This window comes from Bos indicus x Bos taurus, chromosome 2, assembly GCF_003369695.1.
Source record: "Bos indicus x Bos taurus breed Angus x Brahman F1 hybrid chromosome 2, Bos_hybrid_MaternalHap_v2.0, whole genome shotgun sequence".
Taxonomy (NCBI): Eukaryota; Metazoa; Chordata; class Mammalia; order Artiodactyla; family Bovidae; genus Bos; species Bos indicus x Bos taurus.
In genome coordinates this window covers 52,910,031-52,930,458 of record NC_040077.1, presented here as the reverse complement: position 1 = coordinate 52,930,458, position 20,428 = coordinate 52,910,031, and the positions used below count along the sequence as shown (strand labels likewise).

At 37.8% G+C, this 20,428-nt stretch overlaps 1 protein-coding gene across 1 annotated transcript in view; it reads left to right on the top strand.

Moving 5' to 3' along the window:
* Nucleotides 1-20,428, top strand: part of ARHGAP15 (Rho GTPase activating protein 15) — a 698,712-nt gene that overhangs the window by 617,858 nt on the left and 60,426 nt on the right. Inside the window, exon 13 of the mRNA XM_027561624.1 lies at nt 16,693-16,798. Coding sequence (XP_027417425.1) covers nt 16,693-16,798 — 106 coding nt within the window. The remainder of the gene's footprint in view (nt 1-16,692; nt 16,799-20,428) is intronic.

Here is a 20,428-nt window from a genome sequence, read left to right as displayed (position 1 = left end):
TACCCTATATCTAGTATTTTCACCCATGAAAAGAAAGTATCAAACTCTAACCTTTCTTTCTTGATTCTGTAATATAGGCACTAAATAAAATATTTACTGCAACAGAAATACCTAGAGGAAAGTCTAGTATATTATTTTCCTAGAAATGGTTTGATTTTTGAAAATAGTATATTTTTCTGTGGCTTAGAACACCTAAATGTTCTGTACCAAACACAGAGATTTAGTTTTGTTACAAGATAGCATATACTCAATATTAAAGAAAATTTGTAAAGCACATTTAAAATGGAAGACAGTGATTTATATTCCTATTATTCAAAGATAACTTATCATGGCTAATATTTTGGTATATCTTTCCTACAGTCTTTTTAATTAGCTGTTTTGGGAAAGCTATAATTATTTGGTATCTAAGCAATTGTACAAACTTAAAGTTGTCTCTTAACAGATTACAGAAATAATAAATATTTGTTGATGCTAACTTGAACAGAAAAGTAAAAAGAAAAAAATTAAAATTACTCTGAATTTCACCATCATATTCTGTAGACCTGTTTATTCTGCATTTGTCCCCAGCCTATTTAATTTTTAAATACATACAAAATAGGAAAATTTGGATATAATATTTATCATTGATTGATTGTTCAGTCTTTATCACTTTGATTGTTCCCCTGATTTAGTTGTTTCTATACAATTATTGTAGATATAAAGGATGTTCTCTAAAGATTCTCAGCAATAGGAGTAAACATTCTATGAAACTCTGCTTTTCGAGAAGGGAAAACTCAAGTAATTCTCAACTGCAATGTTCTAATAATTGTGTTTGCTAACAAATGCCAGAACTGAATAGCATCAGTCACTGTTTTAAATGGGCACTAGAGATTTCACCTGAACTGTGAAGAGTGGACCACAATAAAACCATTTCCTGATACTGAGAATAAAATGAAAGCCAAAGGGAAATAATTCAATGGGGCGTTTTGAGTTTGGGGTCCAAGTAAGTTTAAAAAGATATGTAGTTTCATTTATAGTATCTCTATTTTTGAGTTCCAAATTTTGACTCATCACTCAATAGGCTTACATAAGCTTTCAAATAAACTTTTCAAGAAAGTAGTGCTATTATAAATCTTTGCATAGATGTCTTTCTGTTATCCTAATGTGAAAAAGATGACTGAAGAGTGCACACAGTTTGAGGACCACAGCTTTTCCCTCTGAACAACAGGTACTGCTTTGTTTTGCTTCAGAATTTAGTCAGATACGTCTCAGGAAAGCCTGTATGGCTACTAACGTAGTTTTATTTGGGCTCTAATAATTGTAGGATAGTGCTTGATCATCATTACAAAGTTTTGCCAGAATATATTAAAATAATATATTTACTCAGTGATATATTCTTAAAACCAAGCTGTCATTTTTAACACTGAGATTGTTTCTTTCATTCACATTTTCCTTAACTTTATCTTTGACTATTGTGTATTTTTCAAATACACTCTTCCCCAAGTACATTTATAAGTTGTAGTTGTTGTTCAGTTGTTCGGTCGTGTCCAGCTCTTTTCAACCCCATGGACTGCAGCCCGCCAGGCTTCCCTGTCCTTCACCATCTCCCAGAATTTGCTCAAACTCATGTCCATTGAGTTGATGATGCCATCCAATCATCTCATCCTCTGTCACCCCCTTCTCGTCCTGCCTTCAGTCTTTCCCAGCATCAGGGTCTTTTCCATTGAGTCAATTTTCACATCAAGTGGCCTAATTATTGGAATTTCAGCTTCAGCATCAGTCCTTCCAACGAACACTCAGGGTTGATTTCCTTTAGGATTGACTGATTTAATCTCCTTGTGGTTCAAGGGACTCTCAAGAGTCTTTTCCAGCACCACAGTTCAAAATCACCAATTCCACAAAAATAAATTGTAGATAATCTCTCAATTCGGACTTCCAACATTCCTTCTCCTTCCTATCATATTTTGTTTCCATGTTCTGGACACTTCTCTTGTCATCCATATCACTGACCTAATTTTTCTGCAATGACAGTTTCGCCTTTAATGTAAACTTTCATTTTGTCTGCATTTTTAGTTTTCTCACTGTCTTTCCTCACCGTCTATCTCCTTATCATCTCATCTGAGCATCCTTTCATCTTACCCAGTTGTCTCCTAATGGCCTGCTGATCCTTTTCATTAGACTCCTTGATGTTCAACATTCTACTAAAGGTGCTAAATAGTTGCCTAATTGTCTCATGGTCATTGTGAAAGTTCTGCATTTCTGAGCACTGGTCTTATCTAAAAAGAGCTTTTCATAGGTCATACTTTTGTTGTGTTTGCATGTCTGGGTGCTAAGTCACTTGAGTTGTGTCCAACTCTTTGCAACCCTATGGACCACAGTCCACCAGACTCCTCTATCCATGGGGATTCTCCAGGCAAGAATAATGGAATGGGTTGCTATGCCCTCCTCCAGGGGATCTTCTGGACCCAGGGATCAAACCCTCATCTCCTGCGTCTCCTGTATCCGCAGGTAGTTTCTTTTCCCATAGTGCCACCTGGGAAGCCCTTTGTTATATTTATATATATATATATATATATATATATATATTTATATTTATTCATTTCAAAAGGTGGAAGCATATCCAGCATTCTGTGTATAATACAGGTTGCTTTTTATGCTCTACTTTAGCTCTACTCTAATCTTTGCCCTGGAACATCATCCAGATGACAAATTGATAAACACAGCTCTTATATTAATTCTTTTCTAGCATATTTATTGTCTTATGACCCTACTATCCTGGTGATTTTTCTCCCACCACATTGCTTAGCTCATTGACATTCTAAAAGATTAAAGACATACAATATTAGAATTCTAAGAACGTGTTCCAAATAGAATTTTGCCAGTCTCCACTGATTCTATGTTTTACATATGGGACTACAATTCCTACGGTGATATGTGCCATTATCTGCCTTCCACTCTCAGTTGTTGTTATCACCATCATCATCATCATTCTGCCTTCCGCTCTCAATCTCCCTCGTTATTTTGTGGAAATTGCTGTCTCTATATTATTGCAGACAAAAGAGAAATCTCCATACATAGTTAGAAGGGGAGAATTCAGGTGAGGAAGGAAATCCTTCACAGTATTCATCTGTATGCATGGAAAGGGGTGCTGCCTAGTCCTTTGGGCTGAGTCTTTGATTCTGAAATCAGATGGCTGAAGAAAGGAAGAGAAGGCTATTTCTATCCGCTTTAAGATAGGCACAGTCTCTGGTTCAGTAGTTCAGTAGTGCAAGTGGTCTCACCACTGGCATTTTCCAATTAAATTCCATCTGTCTTAAAGGAAATTACTCTTTAACTTTTTGTCACCTTATTGCCGGTCAGTCCCTGTTATTTTAAGCATTTTAGTCTTTTTTTTCTGTGTCGTCAAGCATATTTAGTGGCAGGTTCCAAGAGGTGGTTAGATGTTGCCACCCAGATGCCATTTTTAAAGCAAAAGTCAAGATTTGCATCAAGAACCTCACATCGAAAGTTTGCATTCAAATTCTCCCTTGGAGCGTGACCTCAGTCTATGACTTCTTCACATTTGCCTCTTTACCTGGAAATGGTAACAGACCTGAAAGGAGGAAATTTATTTTTAGTCTTGCCATTTGCAAGGCCCTTTGAGCTTCTAAGAAGATGTTTAGAGTCACAAAATGTAAATCAATCGTTTATCATAAAGATAGATTTCAAAATATTATTTTTCCATTTGGGGGATTTTTTTCATTGTGTAAACCACACCTTGGTTCTTTGTAAAAGGAATTTTGGACTTTACACTATAGGGAAAGAAGTTTCTATTGGCTTGAATTGAGGGTAAGGAGGTGTGTAAATGGCCTCAAGTTATACATTTTTTGCAGAGGAAATATCCTCCAGATGCTCAAGTCAGCCTTTTCTTGGCAGACAACTAAGAACCATACCGAAACTGAGTCTAAAATCTTTAACAAAAGATTTCCACAATCACTTACCTTTGGAACGGACATTAATTAAAAGAAACAATCATATCCCCTGTGATCAGAGTTTAACTACTATGAATCAGAGTTCACCACACAATTAACACTTCAAACTGATTAGCAAATGGAAATCATAGCAAGAAATTTTGAGGTTAAAATAGTGAATGGACATATCCTCTCACCCAGCTCACTGTCCCTTATCTTTTAGAGGAAAAAAAAAAAAAAAGCACTTCAGTCATAACGAACTGGGCAGATTTTGTTTTCCGTGAGGTGTTTGCCATTACATATTGCACATAATGTATGGCACTGTTAGGAGGAAAAAATTGGAGTCAAAGTGGCTGGAAAGTTAGGTCTGCTCTGTAGCACTGTGAGATTGTTGACATCTGCCGAGGTTGGAGCGCTCAGTAAGCAGGAAATGGGGTGTCACTCTGAGTGGTAGTTTACCATTATCCTGGCATCCTAATGAAGTGTCTGCAGTGCACAGAGCTTCTGGATGGCATCTTAACGCACGGCTAAGCAAAAGCACTTCTCTCCCTGTCACTGTCATCCATCTGCCTGCACCCTACTGTAGCCAATGGGATGGAACCATGCTACAATGTGCTAGAAGCCATTTAGAGTTGCACATTGCATAATCAGTCCCATCAAATATGTAAAAAATGGCTATTATTGGTTATTTTCTTCAAACTCTGGCACCTGGAGTTTGATACATTAAGGTTAAACTTTTCCAAGTGCTGTTTATGATATTAATTCTACATTCCCCCCACTATCTAAATGGGAATGAGTTGCATCTTCATTGTCTTAAGTCCTGTTAATGGACTGAAAGAGTTGTATGAATATTCATTAAAAACTTCACTGTACATCACACTTGGTGAATCCATCAATTTACCATAGAATGGAATGGTCATTTTCTTTTAGATAACCATTTTTAAGAAAAGGACAAAAAATAAGATCAACTCAAATCACAGATTGGTTGTTTTCATCTTTGAGCACATCATTTAGTTTGCTGTGATAGTTTGAGGTCTTTGGATAAATTTCTTTAAAGACACAGTACATTTTACCAAATACATTTGCAGTTTAAGCTAGTATTGTCAATGCCAGATGATTAAATTTGGTGCTTTAACATCACCTCTGACAAAACTGGCATGCAGTGGAGAAAAGGATATCTGTTATTAGGTGGATAAGTAGAGTAAGACATGTGTGTTGTCCTCCCAAAACTTCTAGATGGATCATGTGTGATCCTCTGGACATGGTTGCAAAGCAGCTGGGATGTGTGGCAAGAACTGATGTGGTAAGATGGCCGCAAAGTTGAGAAGGTGCTTTCTGCAAGAGGGGCAATAAGAATCTGCTAAATTGGAGGTGGGGTAGTGGGTTGGGGTTAGATAAACAAGAGGGCATAACATAATTCGGTTGCATCAGGACTTTTTTCACAGACATTAAAAACTATGGTAAACATAACAGCAGGGAGGCTTGTACTGCAGCACAGTGGGAAGCTTAGCGCGTCTGCCTGCACTCTGCCTGGCTCAACCACTGCTAGGAGTCTCCGAATTTCATTAGCACTCAACAATTCACCCAGTTCCCCAGAAAAGGAGAAAACCCAGGCAGCAAAGCCCCTCACTAATTATGGTAAATGCTCCCAGGTTACAGTTTTGGGGGGACAATGATGGCAGAATGATGTTAAGCTAGAACAAAAGAGTCATTCTGAAATTTAAAAAAAATAAAAGGGATTGTTTGATTTAAATCAGTGCGGTCTTTTAACGGGTAAGACAGTGTTTTAGAATATTAGACCGCCTCTTTACTATGAAATTTTAGATGACCTAACCGAAGTGTGTGCAGCTCTTCTTGAGCAGTGAAAGTACAGGTTGGTTTCACAAATGATATCCTCCACTCTACCCCCTGCTCCCAAATTTATGAAGTTCATCTCACAAATCTCTGAAATAGAAATTGTATCCTTTGGAAGAAATTTGTAATAATACAGAAATTAGTATGGAATCAAATGTAACAAGATAGGCAAACTACTATAGATTACTACAAAATACTGCATGTCAAATTCAAGTTGTTATCTCCCTCTCAAAGAATGGAGTTATCTGAAGAAAATATTAGTTTTTTCAAAGGGAGAGTGGTCTGCTATTGATGCCCATAAACATTTTAAACGGTACAGTTTTTTTAATGGAATGATAGGTGTTTATTTTTGCTAAATCCAGACTTGGCAATCTGGTTTCTTCATTCGTATCCCCCCAGCTGCTGTCAGCATTACAGCACATCAGCTTTCCTTCATGTACGGATATTTCTCCAGAACTCATTTGCAAGAGTCGAAGCAATATTAAACACCACATCCAAACCTCTTTTAAACACACAAAGAGATGGGAAAACACTTCAGAACTAGACCATTGAGAAAATCCTCCTTTCAAATTTACTGTTTGCTTCGCATGCTAGTGTAAAATATCCCACAAAGTCCCGTTTGTGATCCATTTGAAACAATCTTGATTTGCTTAAATTGTCACATTCTTCTTGTACATTTCTTCCTAAATGCAAAAATGGCAAAGAATTCTCCTCCCTCTTCATTATAAAAGTGCAGAATTTCTGGTTTGTTTATTCCTAATGGAACACTTGAGAAAGAAGGAAATATATAAATATCTCCTTCAGAAGATTAGTTGTCTCAATCTTTTTAAAAGAGAGTATTTGTTCATTTCTTCCCCATTGTAAACAATTGGGCTTTTCATTGTAATTTTCCATTGTCAAATAATGCATTTCACTTTACTGTCTTGGTCCCATGGTTCCAAAACATTGTCCTTTCTAATATCCTTATTTCTTCTATATTTACATTTTGATGTATGTCATTTAGGACATAGATAGTTGTTTAAAAAGCTCCTTTTTAAACAAATTTGTTGGAGGAACCTGCTGCTTCGTTGCAACTTACTGGAACAGAACTTGAAAAAACTCACAGTCTAACAAAGTAAACTATATTTTACTTCTTATGAGAACACATTCCCAAGCAAAGTATTTCAGGCAAAAAATGGTGTACATGTTTGGAGTATTTCAAACCAGGCATCGGAAATTTTGTCTAATCTACTGGTAAATATTCTATTGACAAGGTCAAGAACAGAGAAAACTCTGGCCCCCAAGACAGAAGAGAGAATAAGCAAAAACAGAAATGTGGACAGTTTATCAGCTTCGATTTCTAAAGTTCTATGCAGTCTCTATAGAATGTGGATGAAAATCCCCTAACTATTCAGAAAGTATGTCCATGTTTGCCTGCCACATATGTGATTCTTCAAAAATTATATCAAGGATGTTAATGAAAAATATGGCTAATAATTTCAGGAAACTATAAAGAGAAAGAAGAGAGAGAGGGAGAGGAAAGCAAGCTGTGGCAAAAAACCTGGGCTCAGCAGCTTTCTGAGGGGAATGGTGAAATGTGACTATGTGATTTATAATGAGAAAAGGTATCTACAACATACAATTTTCTACCTAGCTGCAAATAATAATTCATAGTGATGTCCCTTCCAGATAAAAGACCTTTGCTATGTAGGACCCATGTGGTAAAATGATCATGATAAATGTCAGACCAGTGCAGGTAACGGCTTTACAAACCATTAAGATTAGCTGGCTCTTTTTGCCGATGATAACAGTAACCATGCTGTGACTCTATGTGGTAATAATATCTCAGTCCTGATAAATACCAGAGCCAGGCAGAGGTGTTTATCATTCCCAGTTCAGAAATGCTGACTAAAGTTACCACATGTTGCCTGTTTTTCTTCTTTTAGAATAGCCTTACAATTAACAAAAAAGAAAGTTGAATCATGAAATTATTTTATTCCCCGTTTCTTAAAGGATTCTAACGTTTGTCCCCTGTTCTCAACATCACTGTGTGGCCAACACAAATGAACTGGCTGGAGAAACAGTTGAGCATACTAACCATTATCTCCTCTTGAGAGGTCTTTTGTTCAAAATGAATAGTTATGGATAAAGTTGAATATGCTTCTTAAAAAAAGTGGAGAGGAGAAAATATTCCTTCCTTCACATTTTTCTTGTGTAACAGATCCTAGTTGTTTTCAGGTGGGACTTTTTAAATCCCCAGTAAATTTAATTTGTCTACCAACAAAAAGAGGTAGACACATATTAAAAACTTTAAATCTAGAAAAGTATTTGTAGAATTGCCACCCTCATGAAAATGTACAAAGATAATGGTAATAGAAATAGCAACTTGAGTATTTGAAAAGAATTACTGGTTTATGATTAGAAAGATGTTAAATGACTCAAAACGATAAGCCTTTTTTTTTTTTTAAAGAAAAAAACTTGTAAAACCAGATATGTAAGGATAAATATAGTTTACAGAAAATTCTCACAGGAGAACTAAATAAACTACTGAGCTTTATTTTCTCAACACACACTATCGCCTGAGGATGAATTAGGATCATTTGTAAGTTACAGAAATGTACTTGGCCACTATGACACTTCCAAAATTACTTGGAAAACAAGAAATTTTAGGGAGGATAATACGATCATGCTTTTCCTGTGAAGACTGCCGCCATTACCTTACTCTTTGATTCAGACAAAGGGCATTTCTGCAAAACTGAAGAAATTTGTTTTCAGAGACAGTTTCAGTTTGGTGAATTTTAGAAAATGTTATCATCCTAAGATTGACTGCACCAAAGCAACTCACTCCAATATTCTTGCCTGGAGAATCCCACGGACAGAGGAGCCTGGTGGGTTACAATCCACGGGGTCACAAAGAGTCAGACATGACGGAAGCAACTTAGCACATACACATGCACATCAACTTGTGAATTAGAACCAAGCTCTCTTTGATAATGAACTGCTTTCTAAGTATTCACAAAGCCAATACATACTATGGGCTGTTCCTGTTTAGGAAACAGCACTAAAGAGTAACATTTATGGCTTCATATGATTTGGAAAATAACCTTGAACTATGAGCAATCAGGGCAGATAGAGAGGATGATTCAAAAGAAAGATGTTAATGGGAAGGGTACTTACATTCAGTAGTACTTACAATATGTGCATTTATGTACACTGAAACAAAATTCTACGTACAATTGTATGATATATGTATATAGATTGTGTGTGTGTGTGTATGTGCGTCTGTGTTTAAGTAGGAACTGGAAGCATTAAGAGTTCAAGCAACTTGCCCCAACTGTACTATAGAGCACTATTTCTAACTTAATTTTTTCAGACTCCTTCATGATATACCACTTCTCTTAATTTATAGCAGGAGTTTAAAGCATCTGTCTATTTTTATCCATTTGTAAGTCTTGAATTTTCTCCCTTTCCACCTAGTGTTTCTCCCTGAAGTAAATGTTAGTTATTTAAAGAAATTTATCAAGTGATTGTTTGCATGACTTGGATGATCCTTTAACACCCAACTCAAATTTTATAATTAAAAAGCATGTCCTCAAAGATTTGCATCTGGTTGTAGGGTACACTAAAAAAATAAATAAATAAATAAAACGTTCTCTGAAGATAAACATCCCTCCTACAAGCTAGGACAGTCTGTAACTAAATTCTGAAATGGTGATGATACAAAGAATAGAAAGTGGATAGAAATTAAACTGCTCTCTTCCAAATATAGCCTTGACATATAAGCGACAGCCAATTTTTTCATACAGGATGCTCTATACATTTCAGCATAACTTTCAGAAGCAGAACAGCTGTGATGTATATTGACCTCCTCAAACAAAGGGGTACAGTTATCCTTTTAGAATTACAGATAAATAGAATGAATAGTACTACTACTATGTTGTTTACTGGGAGAATCTGGTCTTTTATTCCCCTGGGTGAACCTACATATCAAAGCAGAGTTAATTTTGATATATGATTTAACTTGTGACTATAAATAAGTTAAGAATAATAAATGCATAGATGATAAGGCCGGAAAAGTGTCTGGGGGTCATCGGGTCTGGGGTTTTGCACTGCACAGAACTCTTTCCATCATTGTATAACTTTATCTTATCTCTGCAAAAAAGGCATTTGGCTGTAAATGTCCTTGTTTTAGTAGCAACATTTCATGCAGATAAATGCAAATGTAACCATCATAAACCATATTTTTTAAAATGTGCCCTCAAAACCATGAATCACGGAAAAACTATAAAGCCACATCCTTATCATAACATTAAAGGCTATCACATCATGTAGGAGCTGTTACTTCTTTAAGTAGCCTGGAGTTGTTTTTGAAGAAGCTCATTTACAACAGAGTTTGGTATAATTTGAGAATATGGGGCCAGGTGGGTGAGGAATAGGCCTTAGTGAAAAAAAACAGTTTACTATTTTAGTATATATGTGTATCCCATGCATATTTTCCATAGGCATTTTTTGCAATTGAGTAACAAAAATGAAGTCCTCCAGAAAAGTTTTGTATGCAGTATGGGTTCACAGCTCAGACTGGAGAGGCTATTGGAATCTGAGTGGGAACTAAAAGCTAAGTATTAAAGTAGATGGGCTTCCCTGGTGGCTCAGCTGATAAAGAATCTGCCTGCAACGTGGGATACCTGGGTTTGATCCCTGGATTGAAAAGTTCCACCGGAGAAGGGTATAGCTACCCACTGTAGTACTGTGGCCTGGAGAATCCATGAACTGTATAGTCCATGGGATCACAAAGAGTCGGAAACGACTGAGCAACTTTCACTCAAAGTAGATACAAAAGTAAATCAGAAGGGCACAATGGTAAGAGCAAATGTGAGTGAAAAGGCCCCAATCATGGAGTGTCTTCCTCCTGGCAAGAGTTCGTATAAGTCTCTTAGCATACCATTTACCTAAGAGGTTCTCTAATTCTCTGTGTAGCAAAGGTTCATTTTCTCCCTTTTAGTCATGATGTAAAAGAGTCAGAGATATCTGAAAGTCTTCTCAAAACTCTCAATACTTTACAATAATGAGAAACCATATGCTGAAGGAGAAATATTAATAGAAAATGCTGTCTTTCAGATGCTCACTGAATCAGTTGAAGACAGTTGACGCATCTTTAGTAAGCTGTGTCTGAATCTTAGCTCATTAACCACTCCTGTATTATGTATGCTGATTCCAGCTCCTAATATGACACATCAATAAACCAGATCTGAAAAGGTGTCATTTCGATTTTAATGTATCCAATTGTATTTTTAGAAGTTCCTTCACTTAGAAGTGTTTGTGTTATTTCTGATTTTACAAGCTATGGAAGAGTGGGTTCAGTATTGATTTGAAGGGGAAGCTACTGCTTTCCTATAACCTTTTCAAACCTTCTTTCTGATTATGTTGTAAGAACAATAAATGGCTCCTCCTTGATAATATTTCAGCCCTCTCTAATCTATTGTCCAGTACCCACTCCATGACTTAAGTGTAACTTAACCACAGATATTTATGTACCACCGTTCATTTCAGTTCCTCAATTATAAGTGAAAGCAGAGAAAGAGAAAAATATTTCTATTAAGTAGTCTTCATGTAGGATGTTTCTTACCAGCATATATGGAACAACCATGTACTTTTACAAAAATTCTTACATGGAACTAAGCTGCTCATCAACAAGATCACCAGCCTCTCAAATTATGTAGTGTGCTGTGAAATGTCAGGCAACCATAGCAAGTGTCTTGTCACCAGTTGGCATCAACTCAGTTCAAGTATTAGGAACTACATTTCGAATGCTCACTATAACCAGGTAGTATGCCCGGGACTGAAAATAAAAGGTGAGCCATATTTAGCATAGACCTCAAAAAAAAAGAGGAGGGGAAGGGAGTGATGAATATTTATACAGTACCTACATTTTGCTGGTCACTGTTAGGTACACTACATACCTTGTTTAATCCATAAGTCTGGCCTCTTTGACATTTTTCAAAGAAAATAAAAAACTTATCCAAGACCACACACACCACTTATCCAAGACTGCTAAAACACTGTTGTGGAATTCAAACCAAGGTCTGTCTGTCCCAATCTGTGTTCAGGTCTTTCCTTTGTTTACTAATTCTTTTTTTTTTTTTTTTTAATTCAATTAACCCACTGCTTCTGCTGCCAAGTCATTTCAGTCATGTCTGACTCTGCTACCCCATGGACTGTAGCCCACCAGGGTCTTCTGTCCATGGACTCTCCAGGCAAGAATACTGCCCTCCTCTAGAGGATCTTCCCCACCCAGGGATCAAATCCACATCTATTATGTCTCCTGCATTGGCAGGCAGGTTCTTTACCACCTAGAAAGCTCATTTTCTAGTGCCATCTAGAAACTCCATTTAACCCACTATATGCCAGTATAAGAGTTGCCTCAGTTTATGGGAAAATTTTCAGTTTAATGGGACAAATCTACAGGTATTCATGTCATGAAAATACCATATGAAGTGTTATATATCAATAAATAGAATGTCCTAAGCGCAATGGAACATAGAAGAGGGACTCTGCCTAGGGAGGTTCATAATTCTTTTATCCGGTTGGTTAAAAAGACAAAGTAAAGCTTTAATTCCTGCCCAGATACCATGGCAGTGACCTTGCAATTATTTCCAATTAAGCAACCCCAACCTTTCTTAAACCTGCTCTGCCTGGGTCATACACTCCCTAAAACTGAGGTTTGCTGGATGTGGCCATTTAGACCACTCTCTACTTACTGTCTGTCAAGCTTAGATCATGGCTGCTACTTCTATAGACCTCAATGTTAACGGATCCTTTTTTTTTTTTTTTTTTTGGAGACTCTGACATTAAACTAATCATTACCATGGCCAGAGTCTTCAATAAAATTAGAAAGGTCACCTCTCTTCCTTTCCCCTCCTCTCCTCCCCTCATCTTTCCCAATTTCATCTGTATTACTTGAATCAGAAGATCCTTGGGTAAATTAAACTACTAGCATCATCCCATTTTATGCAGAATGTACTCATCTCAAAAATATATAAATGTATGTGTGTTGTGTTGTTTAATGGCTAAGTCGTGTCTGATTCTTTTGCGACCCCATGGACTGTAGCCTGCCAGGCTCCTCTGTCCATGGGATTTCCCAGACAAGAATACTGGAGTGGGTTGCCATTTCTTTCTCCAGGGGATTTCCGTACCCAGGGATTGAATCCATATCTCTTGCATTGGCAGAGCGGTTCTTTATCACTGAGCCACCAGGGAAGCAATGTATGTTTATGTATAGGATCATTGGTGTGTGTGGAATTAGCTTCAGATGCCTAGACACAAAGTCTCCAAGTGTCCCTAAGTGCTCTGTCCTGAACATACTGTACCAATTTGCTCTCATCTTTATTGACTTGTTTTACTTCTGAGTTTCTCATATCCCATAGGCTCCAACTGGTCCTCTGAAGCATCACATTGTCCTGCCATCATTAAGCTACAAGGGGGCTTTCTAGCCTTTTGGCAGGAAGATTAGATCTGCTGTTGCTATGATGTTGCAACTACCTTTTCTCTTTTTCTCTCCCTTTCTCTCCCTTTTCTCTTTTTCTCTCCCTTTCTCTCCCTTTTCTCTTTGTCTCTTTCATTTGCAGTTGTCCAATCCATAGTATGTTGGAACTCTTCTAAGAATAACTGCAATTTTGAAAGCTCTGAGTGTGGGAGGCATTATTTATAGGCCTTTGTGGTTTTTAGAGGAAGAAGAACAACTTCTAAGCAGAGTTCTCCTAATAAGACTACCCCCACCCTATTTTCAGTTCAGTTCAGCTCAGTTGCTCAATGTGTCTGACTCTTTGTGACCCCATGAACCGCAGCACGCCAGGCCTCTGTGTCCATCACCAACTCCCGGAGTCCAACCAAAGCCATGTCCACTGAGTCAGTGATGCTATCCAACCATCTCATCCTCTGTCATCCCCTTCTCCTCCTGCCCTCAATCTTTCCCAGCATCAGGGTCTTTTCAAATGAATCAGTTCTTTGCATCAGGTGGCCAAAGTATTGGAGTTTCAGCTTCAACATCAGTCCTTCCAATGAACACCCAGGACTGATCTCTTTCAGGATGGACTGGTTGGATCTCCTTGCAGTCCAAGGGATTCTCAAGAGTCTTCTCCAACACCACAGTTCAAAAGCATCAATTCTTCGGTGCTCAGCTTTCTTTACAGTCCAAATCTCACATCCATACATGACTACTGGAAAAACCATAGCCTTGACTAGACGAACCTTTGTTGGCAAAGTAATGTCTCTGCTTTTTAATATGCTATCTAAGTTGGTCATAACTTCCTTTCCAAGGAGTAAGCATCTTTTAATTTCATGGCCACAATCACCATCTGCAGTGATTTGGAGCCCAGAAAAATAAAGTCTGACACTGTTTCCACTGTTTCCCCATCTATTTACCATGAAGTGATGGGACCGGATGCCATGATCTTCATTTTCTGAATGTTGAGCTTTATGCCAACTTTTTCACTCTCCTCTTTCACTTTCATCAAGAGGCTCTTTAGTTCCTCTTCACTTTCTGCCATAAGGGTGGTATCATCTGCATATCTGAGGTGATTGATATTTTTCCTGGCAATCCTGATTCCAGCTTGTGCTTCCTCCAGCCCAGTGTTTCTCATGATGTACTCTGCATGTAAATTAAATCAGCAGGGTGACAATATACAGCTTTGACCTACTCCTTTTCCTACTTGGAACCAGTCTGTTGTTCCATGTCCAGTTCTAACTGTTGCTTCCTGACCTGCATACAAATTTCTCAAGAGGCAGTTCAGGTGGTCTGGTATTCCTATCTCTTTCAGAATTTTCCACAGTTTATTGTGATCCACACAGTCAAAGGCTTTGGCATAGTCAATAAAGCAGAAATAGATGTTTTTCTGGAATTCTCTTGCTTTTTCCATGATCCAGAGGATGTTGGCAATTTGATCTCTGGTTCCTCTGCCTTTTCTAAAACCAGCTTGAACATCTGGAAGTTCACAGTTCACGTATTGCTGAAGCCTGGCTTGGAGAATTTTGAGCATTACTTTACTAGCGTGTGAGATGAGTGCAATTGTGTGGTAGTTTGAGCATTCTTTGGCATTGCCTTTCTTTGGGATTGGAATGAAAACTGACCTTTTCCAGTCCTGTGGCCACTGCTGAGTTTTCCAAATTTGCTGGCATATTGAGTGAACACTTTCACAGCATCATCCTTCAGGATTTGAAATAGCTCTATTTTAGCCAAATACTATCTTCTGCAGGATATTTTCCTGTAATTCCTTAGAAAAAAAGTTTCCTTTGCAATAGTGTATTAAGAAAAAAAAACACTGTCAGTTTCTACACTCGTTCTTCAGGACTGTCCTGATAGCTCCACAGATTGAAGGAAGCTGTTTATACTGTGTGTTCCACTCTCCATGGGCTCAGTTCTCAAGATCATCTCATAGTACAACTATAAGCCATCTACTTTCTAAACAGAAAGGCCAAAAGGCTACAAAGATAAGTTATCCCCCTGTACACAGTCTCCCCAGAAGTCCCACATAACACTCTGACTACAGTCTCATTGGCCAGACTGTGTCAGCTGGTCACTCTAGCTGCCAAGGAAGTGAGGAAATGATCTCTTTTAGCTGCGTATGGCCATCTCCTCAACAATGGGATGGTCTAGCTAAGGAGGAAGAGAATGGATACTGGGTGGTGTGTGCCTCACCTATTATTCTCTTATCTCTTATCTTTTCTAGCAGTGGCCTCTTTAGAATCATCAGGAGCTCTGTGCTAGAAGTTAGAAGTAAAGTACAGAAAAGAAAGGTATCTGAGTCAATTATATAAAGAGCTTAAATTCAAGAAATTATTATAATTCTGAGCTTTTATTAAAACTATGGTAAGATAAATTCTCTAGTATACTAAGTAACTCAGTTCTTACTGTGCCATCCATGCCCAGAAAGGCAAAAAGAAACAAAATGAAAGAAAACACCCTACGTGATATGTAGTTTGGAATAACTTCCTATTTTTTTTAATGTATGTGACTAAGCATTATGCTTTCAAATTTATTTGCATTTTTTTTTGTTTTACAGCAAAAATGAAATGTATTAGGGAGAAAAGATAGCATAGAACTAATAAAAAAGAAATCTTTACTCCTCCACAAAATTAAGCAAAAAAATAGAATACTGGTAATTGAATCAGAATGTATGTCCTTGTGTGTTTGTTTTCTAATGCTGCTATGACAAATTATCACAAACTCTGGCTCCAAACCATAAGAATTTATTATCTTACGTTCCTGAAGACAAGAAGTCTGAAGTCTATTTTGTAGGGCAAAAATCAAGGTGCTGGCAGGCCTGTGTTCCTTCTGGAGGCTCTTTCCTCAGCTTTTCTGGGGTTTAGAGGCTATCTTTACTCCTCGACCCATGGAGTATCACATAGCCATAGCTCCTTTTGCTTTCATTGACATATCCCCTTCTCTCTCTGACTCTGATCCTCCTGCTTCCCTCCTGGCCACCACTGTGATTACATTGGGCCATCCAGATAATCCAGAATAATCCCCCCCCATCTCAGAATCCCAAATTTAATTGGGATTAAATCCCTAATACGTGGAAGGTAATGTATTCACAGGTTCCAGAGATTAGGCCATGGACATCTTTGGGAGGCCATTATTCACTCTGCCACAACTTAGAAAATAGTAAAGCACTTATGAAAACTGATTGATCTTAATAAGAAGATCGTGTCAGAGCCAAACTGTTGCTGCTTTCATTTTCCCTTGATCTTATTCACAGTCAAAATAAAGAAACTTCATGATGCTGATTTTCAGTATATTTATTCCCTTTGGCTGCTAATCAGAGCTTTACGTTTTACATTTGCTAGGATTTAGTCCAAAATTCTTCTCAGAAAATTCCCTCATGCACCTGAGTAATCGTATTCTTTTCTGTTTTTTGTTTTGTTTTGTTTTCAGAAAAGCAAGACAACAACACAAGAATCGAAGCTATAAAGTCTCTTGTACAAAAACTCCCTCCACCAAATCGTGACACCATGAAGGTTCTCTTTGGACACCTAACTAAGTAAGTTGTAAAAGTTTCTGGTTGTGTTGTCATATTCTCATTTCCTAAATGACCAATATTTAATTTCAAGTCTCTAGTACAAGAGTTTCTGAATGCATCCATCTCAAATTTCCCCCTCTAGCTGATCTAACTCTTCCTTCAGAAGCTGGGAAATGTACTTGAGGTAGGAAGGGAGACCTACAAAAGGAACTTTCAAAATAATCTCTTTTCCCTGACTTTTAAACAAGTACATGTTTGCTGACTGATTGCCACAACTGTAGCCAGAGCCCTGGAATGGGCTGGGTTTACTTTGTTATTTTAGTATGATGGCAGGAGCCTGGAATGATTTAGACATGAGTTCAAAACCTAGAGCCATCATGTACCAAGAGTGATGACCACATATAAGTGACTTAATCTCTCTGATAACCAGTTCCTTCATCTATAAGACATTGATGCCAATAGACAATGTGACACCTATGTAAACTGCAGAAAGTGAAGAGGAACTAAAAAGCCTCTTGATGAAAGTGAAAGTGAAGAGTGAAAAAGTTGGGTTAAAGCTCAACATTCAGAAAACAAAGATCATGGCATCCAGTCCCATCACTTCATGGTAAATAGATGGGGAAACAGTGGAAACAGTGTCAGACTTTATTTTTCTGGGCTCCAAAATCACTGCAGATGGTGACTGCAGCCATGAAATTAAAAGACGCTTACTCTTTAGAAGGAAAGTTATGACCAACCTAGACAGCATACTCAAAAGCAGAGACATTACTTTGCCAACAAAGGTTCGTCTAGTCAAGGCTATGGTTTTTCCTGTGGTCATGTATGGATGTGAGAGTTGGACTGTGAAGAAGGCTGAGCGCCAAAGAATTGATGCTTTTGAACTGTGGTGTTGGAGAAGACTCTTGAGAGTCCCTTGGACTCCAAGCAGATCCAACCAGTCCATCCTGAAGGACATCAGCCCTGGGATTTCTTTGGAAGGAATGATGCTAAAGCTGAAACTCCAGTACTTTGGCCACCTCATGCGAAGAGTTGACTCATTGGAAAAGACTCTGATGCTGGGAGGGACTGGGGGCAGGAGGATAAGGGGACAACAGAGGATGAGATGGCTGGATGGCATCACTGACTCGATGGATGTGAGTCTGAGTGAACTCCGGGAGTTGGTGATGGACAGGGAGGCCTGGCGTGCTGTGATTCATGGGGTCGCAAAGAGTCGGACACGACTGAGCGACTGATCTGATCTGATGTAAACTGCTAAGAGAAAAAAAGACAGTGAAAAGACCTAGAGGCCACACAGAGCTTGGTGTGTTTGACAAGCATAAAGCAGACCTGACTGGCTAGAGCCTCATGGATGAGGGACATGGGGGTGGAGCTGAGGTCATAGATGTTAGACCAGTGTAAAACCACATAGGTTCTTGCGGGCCACAGTGAGAAAGTGGAATTCCATTATAAATACAGTGATGAACCATAAAGTGTGTTAAATTGAGGGATTCTATACAAGATCACCCTGGCTGACAGATGGAGAATGATTTCCAAAAGTGAAAGCAGGGAGACCTATACGGAGAAGACTGTGGTAGTTCAGGCAAAAAGTAATGGTAGTTTCACTGGAAGCCTTAAAGAAGTATTTTGATGATGGGTCAAGTCAGATTTGCTGATAGTTAGGATGCAGTGGAGAAAGGAAAGGAGAAATTAAATGTTCCTCTTGGGGTTTGGTTTGGAGCAAATGGAGAAATGGTAATGTTACCTAGATGAGTAAAACTGGGAGAAGGAAAAGGTTGAATAGGAAGAACTAACTGGAGAGCTGTGTTTTGGACACTTTAAGTTTGAAATGACCGTTCCTCATTTGTCTTGTGTTAACACCTTCTTCAGATAATGCAGAGTGCAATATAAGTGATGAGGTTTTAGCTTTCATCACATACATATAGTAATGTTGAAGCCTGATAGATCGGGCAGTTTTGCTTTTGTGAGATTAAATCTCTTTAATCACCCATTCCTTGGGTTGAGTCATTCCTATGGATTATTCAATTAACCCACTACATAATTTTTAATTGTAAATATAATGCACGGAATTGCATACATGAAAAATTTAGGCAACTGTCATGCTTATAAATCAAATTTGCCTTCCAGTCACTCTTAGCCTGCTGAGCAGAAATAACTACACTTCTTGTATCTACCCTTCCAAACATGTTCCTAATCCTAAGGACATGCAAATATACCTGTGTGTGCTTATTTATTGCATTAGAGTATACATTCTACACATATTGTTCTGCAACTATTTTTGCAACTCATGGACAGCTTCCCATTTCATTAAGCAGGTATCTGATTCTTTCTAACAGTGGCATAGTATTCCATGGGATGGATAATCTATAATTTGCTTCACTGTTCACTACATTAGGGAACATATTTCAATCTAATTCATCATATTTCCTTCTTACTATTTCACTCCCACCAGTGGAAGCTGTATCAAAGTTCAGAAGATCCCTTATTTTTAGAATGCCCCTGCTTGTCACGTCCATATACTGCCTTTGGTGGGAAATCCAGTATGGTTTCTTGGTGAAACGATGTTGGGCTTTGAAGAAATAGAGATCTACAGTCAAATTCTTGTTCTATACTTTATACTCCCTTTATGATCTCAAACACGTAAAATCATATTAAATAATATCAACCATATCTTGTGGTTATGAGAATTAAATGAGATAATGCATATAAAAAGTCTGGCACAAGGTAAGCATTCCTCAAATGCTAATTCTTTTCCCTTAGGTTCCAGGCACACCATGAAAGGAATTTCAAGTTGCATGTAAATACTGGAGTGCTTATCTCAGTAATTCTAACTGGACAAAGTCATTAAGCAAATGGAAAAGTATACTCTTTAACGCTATGTAATACCTAGTCTCAGAGATCTTGAGAAATATCCATTACTCAGTCTCAAGTATGCCTTTGTTTTTCCAACTGAAAGAACAACTATAAAATGAAGAAACTGAGAATCAGCTAAATCCTACTTTGAAAACACACACATGCACACACACACACATACACACACACAGTGAAGAGAGTCTATCCAATTAAAAACTTTGAAAGGATGAGAGTCATGCCACACAATCGCAGTATTAGCAATTAGTGCCTGATCATGTCTTATATTTAAATTAATTCCCTAATTTTGTTAGAACTTTCGTTCAATTCAGTAGAGATGGAAATAGATGTTTTTGATGGAGATTTCAGATCGGGCTATTATATCACCTTCACAGCATCCACGTGATACAGGTTTCCATTTTAGATGGAGAGAAAGTGTTGTTTGCTTGCCGCCCACCTTTCTTGAGTTGTGTGACCATATTCCACCCTGCAATGATTTATAAACAGGGTTTAATTATGCACAAGTATGTGCACATGATTATATCTTGTTAAGCATTTCTTGCTAAGTTTTTGATAAACAGCCAATCGTGGCATGTCATCAAAGCTTGAGAAGACTAAATAAGAAGATTGTTTAACGAGAATTTAAATGTATTCATGTTTGAAAGAATCATTAGAATGTTTTCCTTAGTCTTGATGTATTTGGTAGTTCTTCAGAAAATCTACCATCAACACTTGTATGTAGTGTTTATTCCAAATTGTTGCAAATATATATATATTTTGAAGTTTGTTTAGCAAAGGTCAGGG